General features: G+C 44.8%; 1 protein-coding gene across 3 annotated transcripts in view; it reads right to left on the bottom strand.

Moving 5' to 3' along the window:
• Positions 1-19,261, bottom strand: part of LOC116359998 (tetratricopeptide repeat protein 30A) — a 39,962-nt gene that overhangs the window by 6,241 nt on the left and 14,460 nt on the right. For 2 of the 3 annotated variants that reach the window (XM_031814368.1, XM_031814370.1), the window contains exons 11-14: positions 18,771-18,824; positions 15,430-15,495; positions 11,721-11,797; positions 2,786-2,996 (exon numbers count right to left, since the gene is read on the bottom strand). In XM_031814368.1, coding sequence (XP_031670228.1) covers positions 2,786-2,996; positions 11,721-11,797; positions 15,430-15,495; positions 18,771-18,824 — 408 coding nt within the window. The remainder of the gene's footprint in view (positions 1-2,785; positions 2,997-11,720; positions 11,798-15,429; positions 15,496-18,770; positions 18,825-19,261) is intronic. The other variant, XM_031814369.1, reaches the window with a different exon arrangement.

Below are 19,261 nucleotides of genomic sequence, written 5' to 3' on the forward strand. Positions count from 1 at the left end.
TCTATATGACTACGGTCAACAGTACAATAGTCTATATGACTACGGTCTTCAGTACTATAGTCTATATGACTACGGTCAACAGTACTATAGTCTATATGACTACGGTCAACAGAACTATAGTCTATATGACTACGGTCTTCAGTACTATAGTCTATATGACTACGGTCAACAGTAGTCCACTACAGGGGCTTTCTGAACATTCAAATGGTATTACACTGTGCCTTAGGAAAGCATTCAGTCCTCTTGACCTTTCCAAAAAACGTTGCTACGTTACAGCCTTGTTCTAAAATGGATGAAATAACATGTTCCTCAGCAATCTACACACAATAACCCAAAAAGAGAAAGCGAAAACAGTTTTCTAGATTTTTTTGCGAAAAATAAATAAATAAAAGACTGATGGTTTTTTTACATAAGTATTCAGAGCCTTTTCGATGAGACTTGAAATTGAGCTCAGGTGCATCCTGTTTCCGTTGATCATCCTTGAGATGTTTCTACAACTTGATTGGAGTCCAGCTGTGGTACATTCTATTGATTGGTCATGATTTGGAAAGGCACACACCTGTCTATATAAGGTCCCACAGTTGACAGTGCATGTCAGAGCAAAACCCAAGCCATGAGGTCGAAGGAATTGTCCATAGAGCTCCGAGACAGGATTGTGTTGAGGCACAGATCTGGGGAAGGGTACCAAAACATTTCTGCAGAATTGAAGGACCCAGTGGCCTCATCATTCTTAAATGGAAGAAGTTTGGAACCACCAAGACTCTTCCTAGAGCTGGCCACCCGGCCAAACTGAGCAATCGGTGGAGAAGGGCCTTGGTCAGGGAGGTGACCAAGAACCTGATGGTCACGCTGACAGAGCTCCAGAGTTCCTCTGTGGAGATGGGAGAACCTTCCAGAAGGACAACCATCTCTGCAGCACTCCACCAATCAGGCCTATATAGTAGAGTGGCCAGACAGATGCCACTCCTTAGTAAAAGACACATGACAGCCCGCTAGGAATTTGTCAAAAGGCACCTAAAGACTCTCAGACCATGAGAAACAAGATTCTCTGGTCTGATGAAACCAAGATTTAACTCTTTGGTCTGAATGCCAAGAATCACGTCTGGAGGAAATCTGGCACATCCCTACGGTGAAGCATGGTGGTGGCAGCATCATGCTGTGGGGATGTTTTTCTGTGGCAGGGACTGGGAGACTAGTCAAGATCGAGGCAAAGATGAATGGAGCAAAGTACAGAGAGATCCTTGATGAAAACCTGGACATCAGACTGGGGCGAAGGTTCACCTTCCAACAGGACGACGACCCTAAGCACACAGCCAAGACAATGCAGGACTGGCTTCGGGGCAAGTCTCTGAATGTCTTTGTGGCCCAGCCAGAGCCCGGACTTGAACCCGATTGAACATCTCTGGAGAGACCTGAAAATAGCTGTGCAGCAACGCTCCCCATCCAACCTGACAGAGGTTGTGAGGATCTGCAGAGAAGAATGGGAGAAACTCCCCAAATACAGGTGTTCCAAGCTTGTGGCATCATACCCAAGAAGACTCAAGGCTGTAATCACTGCCAAAGGTGCTTCAACAATGTACTGAGTAAAGGGTCTGAATACTTATGTAAATGTGATATTTCAGTTTTAAATTATTTTTAATAAATTAGCACAAAAAAAACATTTTTACTTGTCATTATGGGGTATTGTTTGTAGGTTGATGAGGGGAAAAAAACATTTGAATCAATTTTAGAATAAGGCTGTAAATGTAACAAAATGTGGAAAAAGTCAAGGGGTCTGAATATTTTCCTGAAGGCAATGTATGTGATCCCTCCCTCTCCTTTCTCCCCCCATCTCCCTCCCTCTCTCCTTTCTCCCCCCATCTCTCCTTTCTCCCTCCCTCTCTCCTTTCTCCCCCCATCTCCCTCCCTCTCTCCTTTCTCCCCCATCTCCTTTCTCCCCCATCTCTCTCCTTTCTCCCCCCATCTCCCTCCCTCTCTCCTTTCTCCCCCATCTCTCCTTTCTCCCTCATCTCCCCTCCATCTCTCCTTTCTCCCCCATCTCCCTCCCTCTCTCCTTTCTCCCCCCATCTCCCTCCCTCTCCCCATCTCCCTCCCTCTCTCCTTTCTCCCTCCCTCTCTCCTTTCTCCCCCCATCTCCCTCCATCTCTCCTTTCTCCCCCCAATCTCCCTCCCTCTCTCCTTTCTCCCCCCATCTCCCCTCCATCTCTCCTTTCTCCCCCATCTCCCTCCCTCTCTCCTTTCTCCCCCCATCTCCCTCCCTCTCCCCATCTCCCTCCCTCTCTCCTTTCTCCCTCCCTCTCTCCTTTCTCCCCCATCTCCCTCCCTCTCTCCTTTCTCCCCCCATCTCCCTCCCTCTCCCCATCTCCCTCCCTCTCTCCTTTCTCCCTCCCTCTCTCCTTCTCCCCCATCTCCCTCTCTCTCTCCTTTCTCCCCCCATCTCCCTCCCTCTCTCCCCCATCTCCCTCCATCTCTCCTTTCTCCCCCCATCTCCCTCTCTCTCTCCTTTCTCCCCCCATCTCCCTCCCTCTCTCCCCCATCTCCCTCCATCTCTCCTTTCTCCCCCATCTCCCTCCCTCTCTCCTTTCTCCCCCCATCTCCCTCCCTCTCTCCCCCATCTCCCTCCATCTCTCCTTTCTCCCCCATCTCCCTCCATCTCTCCTATCTCCCTCCATCTCTCCTTTCTCCCCCCATCTCCCTCCCTCCCTCTCCCCATCTCCCTCCCTCTCTCCTTTCTCCCTCCCTCTCTCCTTTCTCCCCCATCTCCCTCCCTCTCTAGTTAACTCACGTTGTCGTAGTGTTTCTTAACGATGGGTTCGTAAAAGCCGATGGCTTCCTTGTACTTGTTCTCCTGCATGAAGAGAACGTGAGCCACGTTGAGCTTCCAGGTGTCGTGTTCGTTGCAGAACTCCACCGACTTACGGAAGATCTTCTCAACCATCTGGTAGTTCTCCCTGTTCCAGTAGATCTTAGCCTGGGCCATCAGAACTGGGATGTACCTACAGGACAGGACAACAGTTATATACCAGTAGATCTTAGCCTGGGCCATCAGCACTGGGATGTACCTATAGGACAGGACAACAGTTATATACCAGTAGATCTTAGCCTGGGTTATCAGCACTGGGATGTACCTACAGCACAGGACAACAGTTATATACCAGTAGATCTTAGTCTGGGCCATCAGAACTGGGATGTACCTACAGGACAGGACAAAAGTTATATACCAGTAGATCTTAGCCTGGGCCATCAGAACTGGGATGTACCTACAGGACAGGACAACAGTTATATACCAGTAGATCTTAGCCTGGGCCATCAGAACTGGGATGTACCTACAGGACAACAGTAATATACCAGTAGATCTTAGCCTGGGTTATCAGCACTGGGATGTACCTACAGGACAGGACAACAGTTATATACCAGTATATCTTAGCCTGGGCCATCAGCACTGGGATGTACCTATAGGACAGGACAACAGTTATATACCAGTATATCTTAGCCTGGGTTATCAGCACTGGGATGTACCTACAGGACAGGACAACAGTTATATACCAGTAGATCTTAGCCTGGGCCATCAGAACTGGGATGTACCTATAGGACAGGACAACAGTTATATACCAGTATATCCTAGCCTGGGAATCAGAACTGGGATGTACCTACAGGACAACAGTTATATACCAGTAGATCTTAGCCTGGGAATCAGAACTGGGATGTACCTACAGGACAACAGTTATATACCAGTAGATCTTAGCCTGGGCATCAGCACTGGGATGTACCTACAGGACAGGACAACAGTTATATACCAGTAGATCTTAGCCTGGGCCATCAGAACTGGGATGTACCTACAGGACAGGACAACAGTTATATACCAGTAGATCTTAGCCTGGGAATCAGAACTGGGATGTACCTACAGGACAGGACAACAGTTATATACCAGTATATCCTAGCCTGGGAATCAGAACTGGGATGTACCTATAGGACAGGACAACAGTTATATACCAGTATATCTTAGCCTGGGAATCAGAACTGGGATGTACCTACAGGACAGGACAACAGTTATATACCAGTATATCCTAGCCTGGGAATCAGAACTGGGATGTACCTATAGGACAGGACAACAGTTATATACCAGTATATCCTAGCCTGGGAATCAGAACTGGGATGTACCTACAGGACAGGACAACAGTTATATACCAGTATATCCTAGCCTGGGAATCAGAACTGGGATGTACCTACAGGACAGGACAACAGTTATATACCAGTATATCCTAGCCTGGGAATCAGAACTGGGATGTACCTATAGGACAACAGTTATATACCAGTATATCCTAGCCTGGGAATCAGAACTGGGATGTACCTACAGGACAGGACAACAGTTATATACCAGTATATCCTAGCCTGGGAATCAGAACTGGGATGTACCTATAGGACAGGACAACAGTTATATACCAGTATATCCTAGCCTGGGAATCAGAACTGGGATGTACCTACAGGACAGGACAACAGTTATATACCAGTATATCCTAGCCTGGGAATCAGAACTGGGATGTACCTACAGGACAGGACAACAGTTATATACCAGTATATCTTAGCCTGGGAATCAGAACTGGGATGTACCTACAGGACAGGACAACAGTTATATACCAGTATATCCTAGCCTGGGAATCAGAACTGGGATGTACCTACAGGACAGGACAACAGTTATATACCAGTATATCTTAGCCTGGGAATCAGAACTGGGATTGTACCTACAGGACAGGACAACAGTTATATACCAGTATATCCTAGCCTGGGAATCAGAACTGGGATGTACCTATAGGACAACAGTTATATACCAGTATATCCTAGCCTGGGAATCAGAACTGGGATGTACCTACAGGACAGGACAACAGTTATATACCAGTATATCCTAGCCTGGGAATCAGAAACTGGGATGTACCTATAGGGACACAGTTATATACCAGTATATCCTAGCCTGGGAATCAGAACTGGGATGTACCTATAGACAGGACAACAGTTATATACCAGTATATCCTAGCCTGGGAATCAGAACTGGGATGTACCTACAGGACAGGACAACAGTTATATACCAGTATATCCTAGCCTGGGAATCAGAACTGGGATGTACCTACAGGACAGGACAACAGTTATATACCAGTATATCCTAGCCTGGGAATCAGAACTGGGATGTACCTATAGGACAGGACAACAGTTATATACCAGTATATCCTAGCCTGGGAATCAGAACTGGGATGTACCTACAGGACAGGACAACAGTTATATACCAGTATATCCTAGCCTGGGAATCAGAACTGGGATGTACCTACAGGACAGGACAACAGTTATATACCAGTATATCCTAGCCTGGGAATCAGAACTGGGATGTACCTACAGGACAACAGTTATATACCAGTATATCCTAGCCTGGGAATCAGAACTGGGATGTACCTATAGGACAACAGTTATATACCAGTATATCCTAGCCTGGGAATCAGAACTGGGATGTACCTACAGGACAGGACAACAGTTATATACCAGTATATCCTAGCCTGGGAATCAGAACTGGGATGTACCTACAGGACAGGACAACAGTTATATACCAGTATATCCTAGCCTGGGAATCAGAACTGGGATGTACCTACAGGACAGGACAACAGTTATATACCAGTAGATCTTAGCCTGGGAATCAGAACTGGGATGTACCTACAGGACAGGACAACAGTTATATACCAGTAGATCTTAGCCTGGGAATCAGAACTGGGATGTACCTACAGGACAGGACAACAGTAATATACCAGTAGATCTTAGCCTGGGAATCAGAACTGGGATGTACCTACAGGACAGGACAACAGTTATATACCAGTATATCCTAGCCTGGGAATCAGAACTGGGATGTACCTATAGGACAGGACAACAGTTATATACCAGTATATCTTAGCCTGGGAATCAGAACTGGGATGTACCTACAGGACAGGACAACAGTTATATACCAGTATATCTTAGCCTGGGAATCAGAACTGGGATGTACCTACAGGACAGGACAACAGTTATATACCAGTATATCCTAGCCTGGGAATCAGAACTGGGATGTACCTACAGGACAGGACAACAGTTATATACCAGTATATCCTAGCCTGGGAATCAGAACTGGGATGTACCTACAGGACAGGACAACAGTTATATACCAGTATATCCTAGCCTGGGAATCAGAACTGGGATGTACCTACAGGACAGGACAACAGTTATATACCAGTATATCCTAGCCTGGGAATCAGCACTGGGATGTACCTACAGGACAGGACAACAGTTATATACCAGTATATCCTAGCCTGGGAATCAGAACTGGGATGTACCTACAGGACAACAGTTATATACCAGTATATCCTAGCCTGGGAATCAGAACTGGGATGTACCTACAGGACAACAGTTATATACCAGTATATCCTAGCCTGGGAATCAGAACTGGGATGTACCTACAGGACAACAGTTATATACCAGTATATCCTAGCCTGGGAATCAGAACTGGGATGTACCTACAGGACAGGACAACAGTTATATACCAGTATATCCTAGCCTGGGAATCAGAACTGGGATGTACCTACAGGACAGGACAACAGTTATATACCAGTATATCCTAGCCTGGGAATCAGAACTGGGATGTACCTACAGGACAGGACAACAGTTATATACCAGTATATCCTAGCCTGGGAATCAGAACTGGGATGTACCTACAGGACAGGACAACAGTTATATACCAGTATATCCTAGCCTGGGAATCAGAACTGGGATGTACCTACAGGACAGGACAACAGTTATATACCAGTATATCCTAGCCTGGGAATCAGAACTGGGATGTACCTACAGGACAGGACAACAGTTATATACCAGTATATCCTAGCCTGGGAATCAGAACTGGGATGTACCTACAGGACAGGACAACAGTTATATACCAGTATATCCTAGCCTGGGAATCAGAACTGGGATGTACCTACAGGACAGGACAACAGTTATATACCAGTATATCTTAGCCTGGGAATCAGAACTGGGATGTACCTATAGGACAGGACAACAGTTATATACCAGTATATCCTAGCCTGGGAATCAGAACTGGGATGTACCTACAGGACAACAGTTATATACCAGTATATCCTAGCCTGGGAATCAGAACTGGGATGTACCTACAGGACAGGACAACAGTTATATACCAGTATATCCTAGCCTGGGAATCAGAACTGGGATGTACCTACAGGACAGGACAACAGTTATATACCAGTAGATCCTAGCCTGGGAATCAGAACTGGGATGTACCTACAGGACAGGACAACAGTTATATACCAGTATATCCTAGCCTGGGAATCAGAACTGGGATGTACCTATAGGACAGGACAACAGTTATATACCAGTATATCCTAGCCTGGGAATCAGAACTGGGATGTACCTACAGGACAGGACAACAGTTATATACCAGTATATCCTAGCCTGGGAATCAGAACTGGGATGTACCTACAGGACAACAGTTATATACCAGTATATCCTAGCCTGGGAATCAGAACTGGGATGTACCTACAGGACAGGACAACAGTTATATACCAGTATATCCTAGCCTGGGAATCAGAACTGGGATGTACCTACAGGACAGGACAACAGTTATATACCAGTATATCCTAGCCTGGGAATCAGAACTGGGATGTACCTATAGGACAGGACAACAGTTATATACCAGTATATCCTAGCCTGGGAATCAGAACTGGGATGTACCTATAGGACAGGACAACAGTTATATACCAGTATATCCTAGCCTGGGAATCAGAACTGGGATGTACCTATAGGACAGGACAACAGTTATATACCAGTATATCCTAGCCTGGGAATCAGAACTGGGATGTACCTATAGGACAGGACAACAGTTATATACCAGTATATCCTAGCCTGGGAATCAGAACTGGGATGTACCTATAGGACAGGACAACAGTTATATACCAGTATATCCTAGCCTGGGAATCAGAACTGGGATGTACCTACAGGACAGGACAACAGTTATATACCAGTATATCCTAGCCTGGGAATCAGAACTGGGATGTACCTATAGGACAGGACAACAGTTATATACCAGTATATCCTAGCCTGGGAATCAGAACTGGGATGTACCTATAGGACAGGACAACAGTTATATACCAGTATATCCTAGCCTGGGTGTTATTTTGTATTCTTTATTTCTGGAGAAACCTAACTTGATTATTTAGCAGACATCACTTCCTTATAGCCGTCTTGAACGATGTCCATTTTGTCTGTTCTCTTTGGTCGCAATGTCTTTATTTTATAGATAAACAGCTCGTTTTTGAATGGTAACAGTGTTAAAGGGTGGAGTTTTGGGCGGGGTGAGGAAAGGTCTGACTTTCAGGTTACAATAGGCTATAAGTATACAGCAGAACGCCGATGGTCCTCACTTTGATTATGCTGTTATAACGTACTATAGCACCAGGACCAGGATCTCTATTCATTTAAGACATTTACATTACATCTCTATTCATTTAAGACATTTACATTACATCTCTATTCATTTAAGACATTTACATTACATCTCTATTCATTTAAGACATTTACATTACATCTCTATTCATTTAAGACATTTACAGTACATCTCTATTCATTTAAGACATTTACATTACATCTCTATTCATTTAAGACATTTACATTACATCTCTATTCATTTAAGACATTTACATTACATCTCTATTCATTTAAGTGAGCAGATTAGGGCTTTCAGGAGGAATATGGAAAATCTACTGGAGACATTTCAAAAGTACTGGTAGACTTGGTGATTTTGGTCACGGACATTGCCATTCACAAACAATATAATCAGATGCCTGTTTTACACCGACCTCGAAAGCCCAGGAAAATGATCAGGTACAGTAGGCTACAATACTGTAAAGCCCAGGAAAACGATCAGGTACAGTAGGCTACAATACTGTAAAGCCCAGGAAAATGATCAGGTACAGTAGGCTACAATACTGTAAACTCCAGGAAAATGATCAGGTACAGTAGGCTACAACACTGTAAAGCCCAGGAAAATGATCAGGTACAGTAGGCTACAATACTGTAAAGCCCAGGAAAATGATCAGGTACAGTAGGCTACAATACTGTAAAGCCCAGGAAAATGATCAGGTACAGTAGGCTACAATACTGTAAAGCCCAGGAAAATAATCAGGTACAGTAGGCTACAATACTGTAAAGCCCAGGAAAATGATCAGGTACCGTAGGCTACAACACTGTAAAGCCCAGGAAAATGATCAGGTACAGTAGGCTACAACACTGTAAAGCCCAGGAAAACGATCAGGTACAGTAGGCTACAACACTGTAAAGCCCAGGAAAATGATCAGGTACAGTAGGCTACAACACTGTAAAGCCCAGGAAAACGATCAGGTACAGTAGGCTACAATACTGTAAAGCCCAGGAAAATGATCAGGTACAGTAGGCTACAATACTGTAAAGCCCAGGAAAACGATCAGGTACAGTAGGCTACAACACTGTAAAGCCAAGGAAAAAGATCAGGTACAGTAGGCTACAATACTGTAAAGCCCAGGAAAACGATCAGGTACAGTAGGCTACAACACTGTAAAGCCCAGGAAAACGATCAGGTACAGTAGGCTACAACACTGTAAAGCCCAGGAAAATGATCAGGTACAGTAGGCTACAACACTGTAAAGCCCAGGAAAACGATCAGGTACAGTAGGCTACAACACTGTAAAGCCCAGGAAAACGATCAGGTACAGTAGGCTACAACACTGTAAAGCCCAGGAAAATGATCAGGTACAGTAGGCTACAACACTGTAAAGCCCAGGAAAATGATCAGGTACAGTAGGCTACAACACTGTAAAGCCCAGGAAAATGATCAGGTACAGTAGGCTACAACACTGTAAAGCCCAGGAAAATGATCAGGTACAGTAGGCTACAACACTGTAAAGCCCAGGAAAATGATCAGGTACAGTAGGCTACAACACTGTAAAGTGGATCTAATCATGGTAAAAAATAATGCTGAAATAAATCGACTGCTGGTCTTTACTGTCTGCTGCACATGTTTACATTGTACTCCATTTCCAGAGAGACTATTCAAGCCGTCGACTCACTGATGAATGAGGATGACGAGCGATCGGTAAAGGCCATCTGTAATCTGCTGACATCAACATCACTCTAATCACAGTCAGAAGACAGTTGAAGAAACTGGAGTGGACTTATGGAAAGGCTCAGTAAGACATGTTATGTATATATATAAACTAGAGTGGAGTTAAGTCCCGCAGCGTCAGCTCCCAACTTTTAAAGGAGGAACCACTATAGCAGTAGATGTTAGCCTGGGGGAGTCACCAATACGGAAGAAGAGGAGATACACCATTCAGACAACCAGACAGGGAGAAGGTCCAGACCAGCCACCAATCAGGAAGGGAGAAGGTCCAGACCAGCCACCAATCAGGAAGGGAGAAGGTCCAGACCAGCCACCAATCAGATAGGGAGAAGGTCCAGACCAGCCACCAATCAGACAGGGAGAAGGTCCAGACCAGCCACCAATCAGACAGGGAGAAGGTCGAGAACAGCCACCAATCAGACAGGGAGAAGGTCGAGAACAGCCACCAATCAGACAGGGAGAAGGTCCAGACCAGCCACCAATCAGACAGGGAGAAGGTCCAGACCAGCCACCAACCAGACAGGGAGAAGGTCCAGACCAGCCACCAATCAGGAAGGGAGAAGGTCCAGACCAGCCACCAATCAGGAAGGGAGAAGGTCCAGACCAGCCACCAATCAGACAGGGAGAAGGTCCAGACCAGCCACCAATCAGGAAGGGAGAAGGTCCAGACCAGCCACCAATCAGGAAGGGAGAAGGTCCAGACCAGCCACCAATCAGACAGGGAGAAGGTCCAGACCAGCCACCAATCAGACAGGGAGAAGGGCCAGACCAGCCACCAATCAGACAGGGAGAAGGTCCAGACCAGCCACCAATCAGACAGGGAGAAGGTTGAGAACAGCCACCAATCAGACAGGGAGAAGGTCGAGAACAGCCACCAATCAGACAGGGAGAAGGTCGAGAACAGCCACCAATCAGACAGGGAGAAGGTCCAGACCAGCCACCAATTAGACAGGGAGAAGGTCCAGACCAGCCACCAACCAGACAGGGAGAAGGTCCAGACCAGCCACCAATCAGACAGGTAGAAGGTCGAGAACAGCCACCAATCAGACAGGGAGAAGGTCCAGACCAGCCACCAATCAGACAGGTAGAAGGTCCAGACCAGCCACCAATCAGGAAGGGAGAAGGTCCAGACCAGCCACCAATCAGACAGGGAGAAGGTCCAGACCAGCCACCAATCAGGAAGGGAGAAGGTCCAGACCAGCCACCAATCAGACAGGGAGAAGGTCCAGACCAGCCACCAATCAGGAAGGGAGAAGGTCCAGACCAGCCACCAATCAGGAAGGGAGAAGGTCCAGACCAGCCACCAATCAGGAAGGGAGAATGTCCAGACCAGCCACCAATCAGACAGGGAGAAGGTCCAGAACAGCCACCAATCAGACAGGGAGAAGGTCCAGACCAGCCACCAATCAGACAGGGAGAAGATCCAGACCAGCCACCAATCAGGGAAGAATAATGGACCAAAGTGACCAACCAGCAGAGTAGGTGAGGTAAGTCAACAATCAGGGAAGAGAAAGGTGAGACAAGCTACCAATCAGTAGGGACTCACTTCTCCACCATCTCATCGTAGTCCTGGAGGGTTTTCTTCAAGGCTTCGTTATCCCGGGCTAGTCTGGCTTCCTGTATCTTAGAGACAAAGATTACACACAGGTCACGGGCTAGTCTGGCTTCCTGTATCTTAGAGACAGACTACACACAGGTCACAGGCTAGTCTGGCTTCCTGTATCTTAGAGACAAAGATTACACACAGGTCACGGGCTAGTCTGGCTTCCTGTATCTTAGAGACAAAGATTACACACAGGTCACGGGCTAGTCTGGCTTCCTGTATCTTAGAGACAAAGATTACACACAGGTCACGGGCTAGTCTGGCTTCCTGTATCTTAGAGACAAAGATTACACACAGGTCCCGGGCTAGTCTGGCTTCCTGTATCTTAGAGACAGACTACACACAGGTCACGGACTAGCCTGGCTTCCTGCACCTTAGAGACAGACTACACACAGGTCACGGGCTAGCCTGGCTTCCTGTATCTTAGAGACAAAGATTACACACAGGTCACGGGCTAGTCTGGCTTCCTGTATCTTAGAGACAGACTACACACAGGTCACGGACTAGCCTGGCTTCCTGCACCTTAGAGACAGACTACACACAGGTCACGGGCTAGCCTGGCTTCCTGTATCTTAGAGACAAAGATTACACACAGGTCACGGACTAGCCTGACTACACACAGGTCACGGGCTAGCCTGGCTTCCTGCACCTTAGAGACAGACTACACACAGATCACGGGCTAGCCTGGCTTTCTGCACCTTAGAGACAGATTACACACAGGTCACGGGCTAGCCTGGCTTCCTGCACCTTAGAGACAGATTACACACAGGTCACGGGCTAGCCTGGCTTCCTGCACCTTAGAGACAAAGACTACACACAGGTCACGGACTAGCCTGGCTTCCTGCACCTTAGAGACAAAGACTACACACAGGTCACGGGCTAGCCTGGCTTCCTGCACCTTAGAGACAGATTACACACAGGTCACGGGCTAGCCTGGCTTCCTGCACCTTAGAGACAGACTACACACGGGTCACGGACTAGCCTGGCTTCCTGCACCTTAGAGACAGATTACACACAGGTCACGGGCTAGCCTGGCTTCCTGCACCTTAGAGACAGATTACACACAGGTCACGGACTAGCCTGGCTTCCTGCACCTTAGAGACAGATTACACACAGGTCACGGACTAGCCTGGCTTCCTGCACCTTAGAGACAGATTACACACAGGTCACGGACTAGCCTGGCTTCCTGCACCTTAGAGACAGATTACACACAGGTCACGGACTAGCCTGGCTTCCTGCACCTTAGAGACAGATTACACACAGGTCACGGACTAGCCTGGCTTCCTGCACCTTAGAGACAGATTACACACAGGTCACGGACTAGCCTGGCTTCCTGCACCTTAGAGACAGATTACACACAGGTCACGGACTAGCCTGGCTTCCTGCACCTTAGAGACAGACTACACACAGGTCACGGACTAGCCTGGCTTCCTGCACCTTAGAGACAGACTACACACAGGTCACGGACTAGCCTGGCTTCCTGCACCTTAGAGACAGATTACACACAGGTCACGGACTAGCCTGGCTTCCTGCACCTTAGAGACAGATTACACACAGGTCACGGACTAGCCTGGCTTCCTGCACCTTAGAGACAGATTACACACAGGTCACGGACTAGCCTGGCTTCCTGCACCTTAGAGACAGATTACACACAGGTCACGGGCTAGCCTGGCTTCCTGCACCTTAGAGACAGATTACACACAGGTCACGGGCTAGCCTGGCTTCCTGCACCTTAGAGACAGATTACACACAGGTCACGGACTAGCCTGGCTTCCTGCACCTTAGAGACAGATTACACACAGGTCACGGACTAGCCTGGCTTCCTGCACCTTAGAGACAGATTACACACAGGTCACGGACTAGCCTGGCTTCCTGCACCTTAGAGACAGATTACACACAGGTCACGGACTAGCCTGGCTTCCTGCACCTTAGAGACAGACTACACACAGGTCACGGACTAGCCTGGCTTCCTGCACCTTAGAGACAGATTACACACAGGTCACGGACTAGCCTGGCTTCCTGCACCTTAGAGACAGATTACACACAGGTCACGGACTAGCCTGGCTTCCTGCACCTTAGAGACAGATTACACACAGGTCACGGACTAGCCTGGCTTCCTGCACCTTAGAGACAGATTACACACAGGTCACGGACTAGCCTGGCTTCCTGCACCTTAGAGACAGACTACACACAGGTCACGGACTAGCCTGGCTTCCTGCACCTTAGAGACAGATTACACACAGGTCACTGGCTATGGATGCTTTATGTTGTTCTCTCCAATAATAACACAGTCTTATCACTGTATCCTGAACAGGTGAAAACGTGATGTCATTCTGTAAAAACACATGACTGATAGCAATTTAAAGCTATAAAGGTTAAACTGCACCAATGTGACCAGATCAGAGAAATGACTGGGCTGTAGAAGGCTTGGAAAAGGTAAGCTTTCATCCCAAATGGCACCCTAGTCCCATAGGGCTCAACTCAAAAGTAGTGCACTATATAGGGAATACACTCTTAGGAAAAAAAAAAAAGGTGCTATCTAGAACCTATAAAAGGGTTCTTTGGCTGTCCCCATAGGAGAATCCTTTGAATAACCCTTTTTGGTTCCAGGTAGAACCCTTTTGAGTTCTACCTGGTAGAACTCTTTTGGAACCAAAAAGAGTTCTACCTGGAACCAAAAAGGGTCTTCAAAGGATTCTCCTATGGGGACAGTCTTGGGGTTCCATTTGGGACTGTCTCTAAGGTGCAGGAAGCCTATAGCTAATAAACAAGCTGGTGGCCTGAGAGAGCAGAATGGAAGAATGTAACCTGTGGGGCCTCGGACGAAAGAAAAGGAGAATGGAAGACCAAATAGATGAGAGAAGGATGACAACAGGATAACATGATAAACAGACAACATGAACAGGATAACAGAAAAACCAGACAACATGAACAGGATAACAGGATAAACAGACAACATGAACAGGATAACCAGACAACATCAACAGGATAACAGGATAAACAGACAACATCAACAGGATAACCAGACAACATGAACAGGATAACAGGTTAAACAGACAACATCAACAGGATAACCAGACAACATGAACAGGATAACAGGATAAACAGACAACATCAACAGGATAACCAGACAACATGAACAGGATAACAGAAAAACCAGACAACATCAACAGGATAACATGATAACCAGACAACATCAACAGAAAAACCAGACAACATCAACAGGATAAACAGACAACATCAACAGGATAACCAGACAACATCAACAGAAAAACCAGACAACATCAACAGGATAACCAGGCAACATCAACAGGATAACAGGATAACCAGACAACATCAACAGGATAACAGGATAACCAGACAACATCAACAGAAAAACCAGACAACATCAACAGGATAACCAGACAACATGAACAGGATAACCAGACAACATGAACAGGATAACCAGACAACATCAACAGGATAACCAGACAACATGAACAGGATAACAGAAAAACCAGACAACATCAACAGGATAACCAGGCAACATCAACAGGATAACAGGAAAACCAGACAACATGAACAGGATAACCAGACAACATGAACAGGATAACAGGATAACCAGACAACATCGGAAGACAGAGAGAGAGAGAGGAGACTGGAAGATTGTAACCTGTTTGGTCAGCTTGCGTAGTTGATCTGTCAACTTGGCGTTCATCTCATCAAACTTCCTGAAGGCCTACGTTGGTCAAACACAACAGAGACATGATCAGAGACAGGAATATATACCTCAGAATGTACAAAGAGCAGCAACAATGACACAGGACTTTAAAGTCTCTGCAATGTAGAGGACTGGTTCATTACATTGTGGAACATTCAGGTCACTGGCTAAAACATGAGACAGAAATATATGTGTGTAGTAGTGGTGTGTTTAATGCTACAGATGGTTGATGCTAGTAGAGAATGATTAGTACTAGGTAGTAGGTAGTATAGTGATTAGTACTAGGTAGTAGGTAGTATAGTGATTAGTACTAGGTAGTAGGTAGTATAGTGATTACTACTAGGTAGTAGGTAGTATAGTGATTAGTACTAGGTAGTAGGTAGTATAGGGTGATTAGTACTAGGTAGTAGGTAGTATAGTGATTAGTACTAGGTAGTAGGTAGTATAGTGATTAGTACTAGGTAGTAGGTAGTATAGTGATTAGAAATAGGGAGTAGGTAGTATAGTGATTACTACTAGGTAGTAGGTAGTATAGTGATTTGTACTAGGTAGTAGGTAGTACAGGGTGATTAGTACTAGGTAGTAGGTAGTATAGTGATTAGTACTAGGGCATAGGTAGTATAGTGATTCGTACTAGGTAGTATGTAGTATATAGTGATTAGTACTAGGTAGTATAGTGATTAGTACTATGTAGTAGGTAGTATAGTGATTAGTACTAGGTAGTAGGTAGTATAGTGATTAGAACTAGGTAGTAGGTAGTATAGAGTGATTAGTACAAGGTAGTATAGTGATCAGTACTAGGCAGTAGGTAGTATAGTGATTAGTACTAGGTAGTAGGTAGTATAGTGATTAGTACTAGGTAGTAGGCAGTATAGTGATTAGTACTAGGTAGTAGGTAGTATAGTGATTAGTACTAGGTAGTAGGTAGTATAGAGTGATTAGTACTAGGTAGTAGGTAGTATAGTGATTAGTACTAGGTAGTAGGTAGTATAGAGTGATTAGTACTAGGTAGTAGGTAGTATAGTGATTAGTACTAGGTAGTAGGTGGTATAGAGTGATTAGCACTAGGTAGTAGGTAGTATAGTGATTTGTACTAGGTAGTAGGTAGTATAGTGATTAGTACTAGGTAGTAGGTAGTATAGTGATTAGTACTAGGTAGTAGGTGGTATAGAGTGATTAGTACTATGTAGTAGGTAGTATAGTGATTAGTACTAGGTAGTAGGTAGTATAGTGATTAGTACTAGGTAGTAGGTAGTATAGTGATTAGAACTAGGTAGTAGGTAGTATAGTGATTAGAACTAGGTAGTAGGTAGTATAGAGTGATTAGTACTAGGTAGTAGGTAGTATAGTGATTAGTACTAGGTAGTAGGTAGTATAGAGTGATTAGTACTAGGTAGTTGGTAGTATAGAGTGATTAGTACTAGGTAGTAGGTAGTATAGAGTGATTAGTACTAGGTAGTAGGTGGTATAGTGATTAGTACTAGGTAGTAGGTAGTATAGAGTGATTAGTACTAGGTAGTAGGTAGTATAGTGATTAGTACTAGGTAGTAGGTAGTATAGAGTGATTAGTACTAGGTAGTAGGTAGTATAGAGTGATTAGTACTAGGTAGTAGGTAGTATAGTGATTAGTACTAGGTAGTAGGTAGTATAGAGTGATTAGTACTAGGTAGTAGGTGGTATAGTGATTAGTACTAGGTAGTTGGTAGTATAGAGTGATTAGTACTAGGTAGTAGGTAGTATAGAGTGATTAGTACTAGGTAGTAGGTAGTATAGTGATTAGTACTAGGTAGTAGGTAGTATAGAGTGATTAGTACTAGGTAGTAGGTAGTATAGAGTGATTAGTACTAGGTAGTAGGTAGTATAGTGATTAGTACTAGGTAGTAGGTAGTATAGAGTGATTAGTACTAGGTAGTAGGTGGTATAGTGATTAGTACTAGGTAGTAGGTAGTATAGAGTGATTAGTACTAGGTAGTAGGTAGTATAGAGTGATTAGTACTAGGTAGTATAGTGATTAGTACTAGGTAGTAGGTAGTATAGAGTGATTAGTACAAGGTAGTAGGTGGTATAGAGTGATTAGTACTAGGTAGTAGGTGGTATAGTGATTAGTACTCGGTAGTAGGTAGTATAGTGATTAGTACTAGGTAGTAGGTAGTATAGAGTGATTAGTACTAGGTAGTAGGAGGTAGTATAGTGATTAGTACTAGGTAGTATAGTGATTAGTACTAGGTAGTAGGTGGTATAGAGTGATTAGTACTAGGTAGTAGGTGGTATAGAGTGATTAGTACTAGGTAGTAGGTGGTATAGTGATTAGTACTAGGTAGTAGGTAGTATAGTGATTAGTACTAGGTAGTAGGTAGTATAGAGTGATTAGTACTAGGTAGTAGGTAGTATAGAGTGATTAGTACTAGGTAGTAGGTGGTACAGGGTGATTAGTACTAGGTAGTAGGTGGTACAGGGTGATTAGTACTAGGTAGTAGGTGGTATAGTGATTAGTACTAGGTAGTAGGTAGTATAGAGTGATTAGTACTAGGTAGTAGGTAGTATAGAGTGATTAGTACTAGGTAGTAGGTGGTAGAGTGATTAGTACTAGGTAGTAGGTGGTACAGGGTGATTAGTACTAGGTAGTAGGTAGTATAGTGATTAGTACTAGGTAGTATAGTGATTAGTACTAGGTAGTAGGTAGTATAGTGATTAGTACTAGGTAGTAGGTGGTACAGGGTGATTAGTACTAGGTAGTAGGTGGTATAGTGATTAGTACTAGGTAGTAGGTGGTACAGGGTGATTAGTACTAGGTAGTAGGTAGTATAGAGTGATTAGTACTAGGTAGTAGGTAGTACAGTGATTAGTACTAGGTAGTAGGTGGTACAGGGTGATTAGTACTAGGTAGTAGGTAGTACAGGGTGATTAGTACTAGGTAGTAGGTGGTATAGTGATTAGTACTAGGTAGTAGGTGGTACAGGGTGATTAGTACTAGGTAGTAGGTGGTACAGGGTGATTAGTACTAGGTAGTAGGTGGTACAGGGTGATTAGTACTAGGTAGTAGGTAGTATAGTGATTAGTACTAGGTAGTAGGTAGTATAGTGATTAGTACTAGGTAGTAGGTGGTACAGGGTGATTAGTACTAGGTAGTAGGTGGTACAGGGTGATTAGTACTAGGTAGTAGGTAGTATAGAGTGATTAGTACTAGGTAGTAGGTAGTATAGAGTGATTAGTACTAGGTAGTAGGTGGTATAGTGATTAGTACTAGGTAGTAGGTGGTACAGGGTGTACATGCTGTGTGGTTTTGTTGTTACCTCTTCTGGAGCTGTCTGGCAGGTCAACATGGCGTCCAGAAACTCATACAGATACTGGAACGGTAGAGACCACATAGATCAACTGTTTATTACATAGCAGGAGAAGGAGGACCAGAACATTGGGGATGTGTAGCAAGAACAGGATTTATATAGAGGTCTTTCAATCCCACAGGATTTATATAGAGGTCTTTCAATCCCACAGGATTTATATAGAGGTCTTTCAATCCCACAGGATTTATATAGAGGTCTTTCAATCCCACAGGATTTATATAGAGGTCTTTCAATCCCACAGGATTTATATAGAGGTCTTTCAATCCCACAGGATTTATATAGAGGTCTTTCAATCCCACAGGATTTATATAGAGGTCTTTCAATCCCACAGGATTTATATAGAGGTCTTTCAATCCCACAGGATTTATATAGAGGTCTTTCAACCAGAACAGGATTTATATAGAGGTCTTTCAATCCCACAGGATTTAAATAGAGGTCTT

Source organism: Oncorhynchus kisutch, unplaced genomic scaffold (genome assembly GCF_002021735.2).
Source record: "Oncorhynchus kisutch isolate 150728-3 unplaced genomic scaffold, Okis_V2 Okis06b-Okis10b_hom, whole genome shotgun sequence".
In the NCBI taxonomy this organism is placed as follows: domain Eukaryota; kingdom Metazoa; phylum Chordata; class Actinopteri; order Salmoniformes; family Salmonidae; genus Oncorhynchus; species Oncorhynchus kisutch.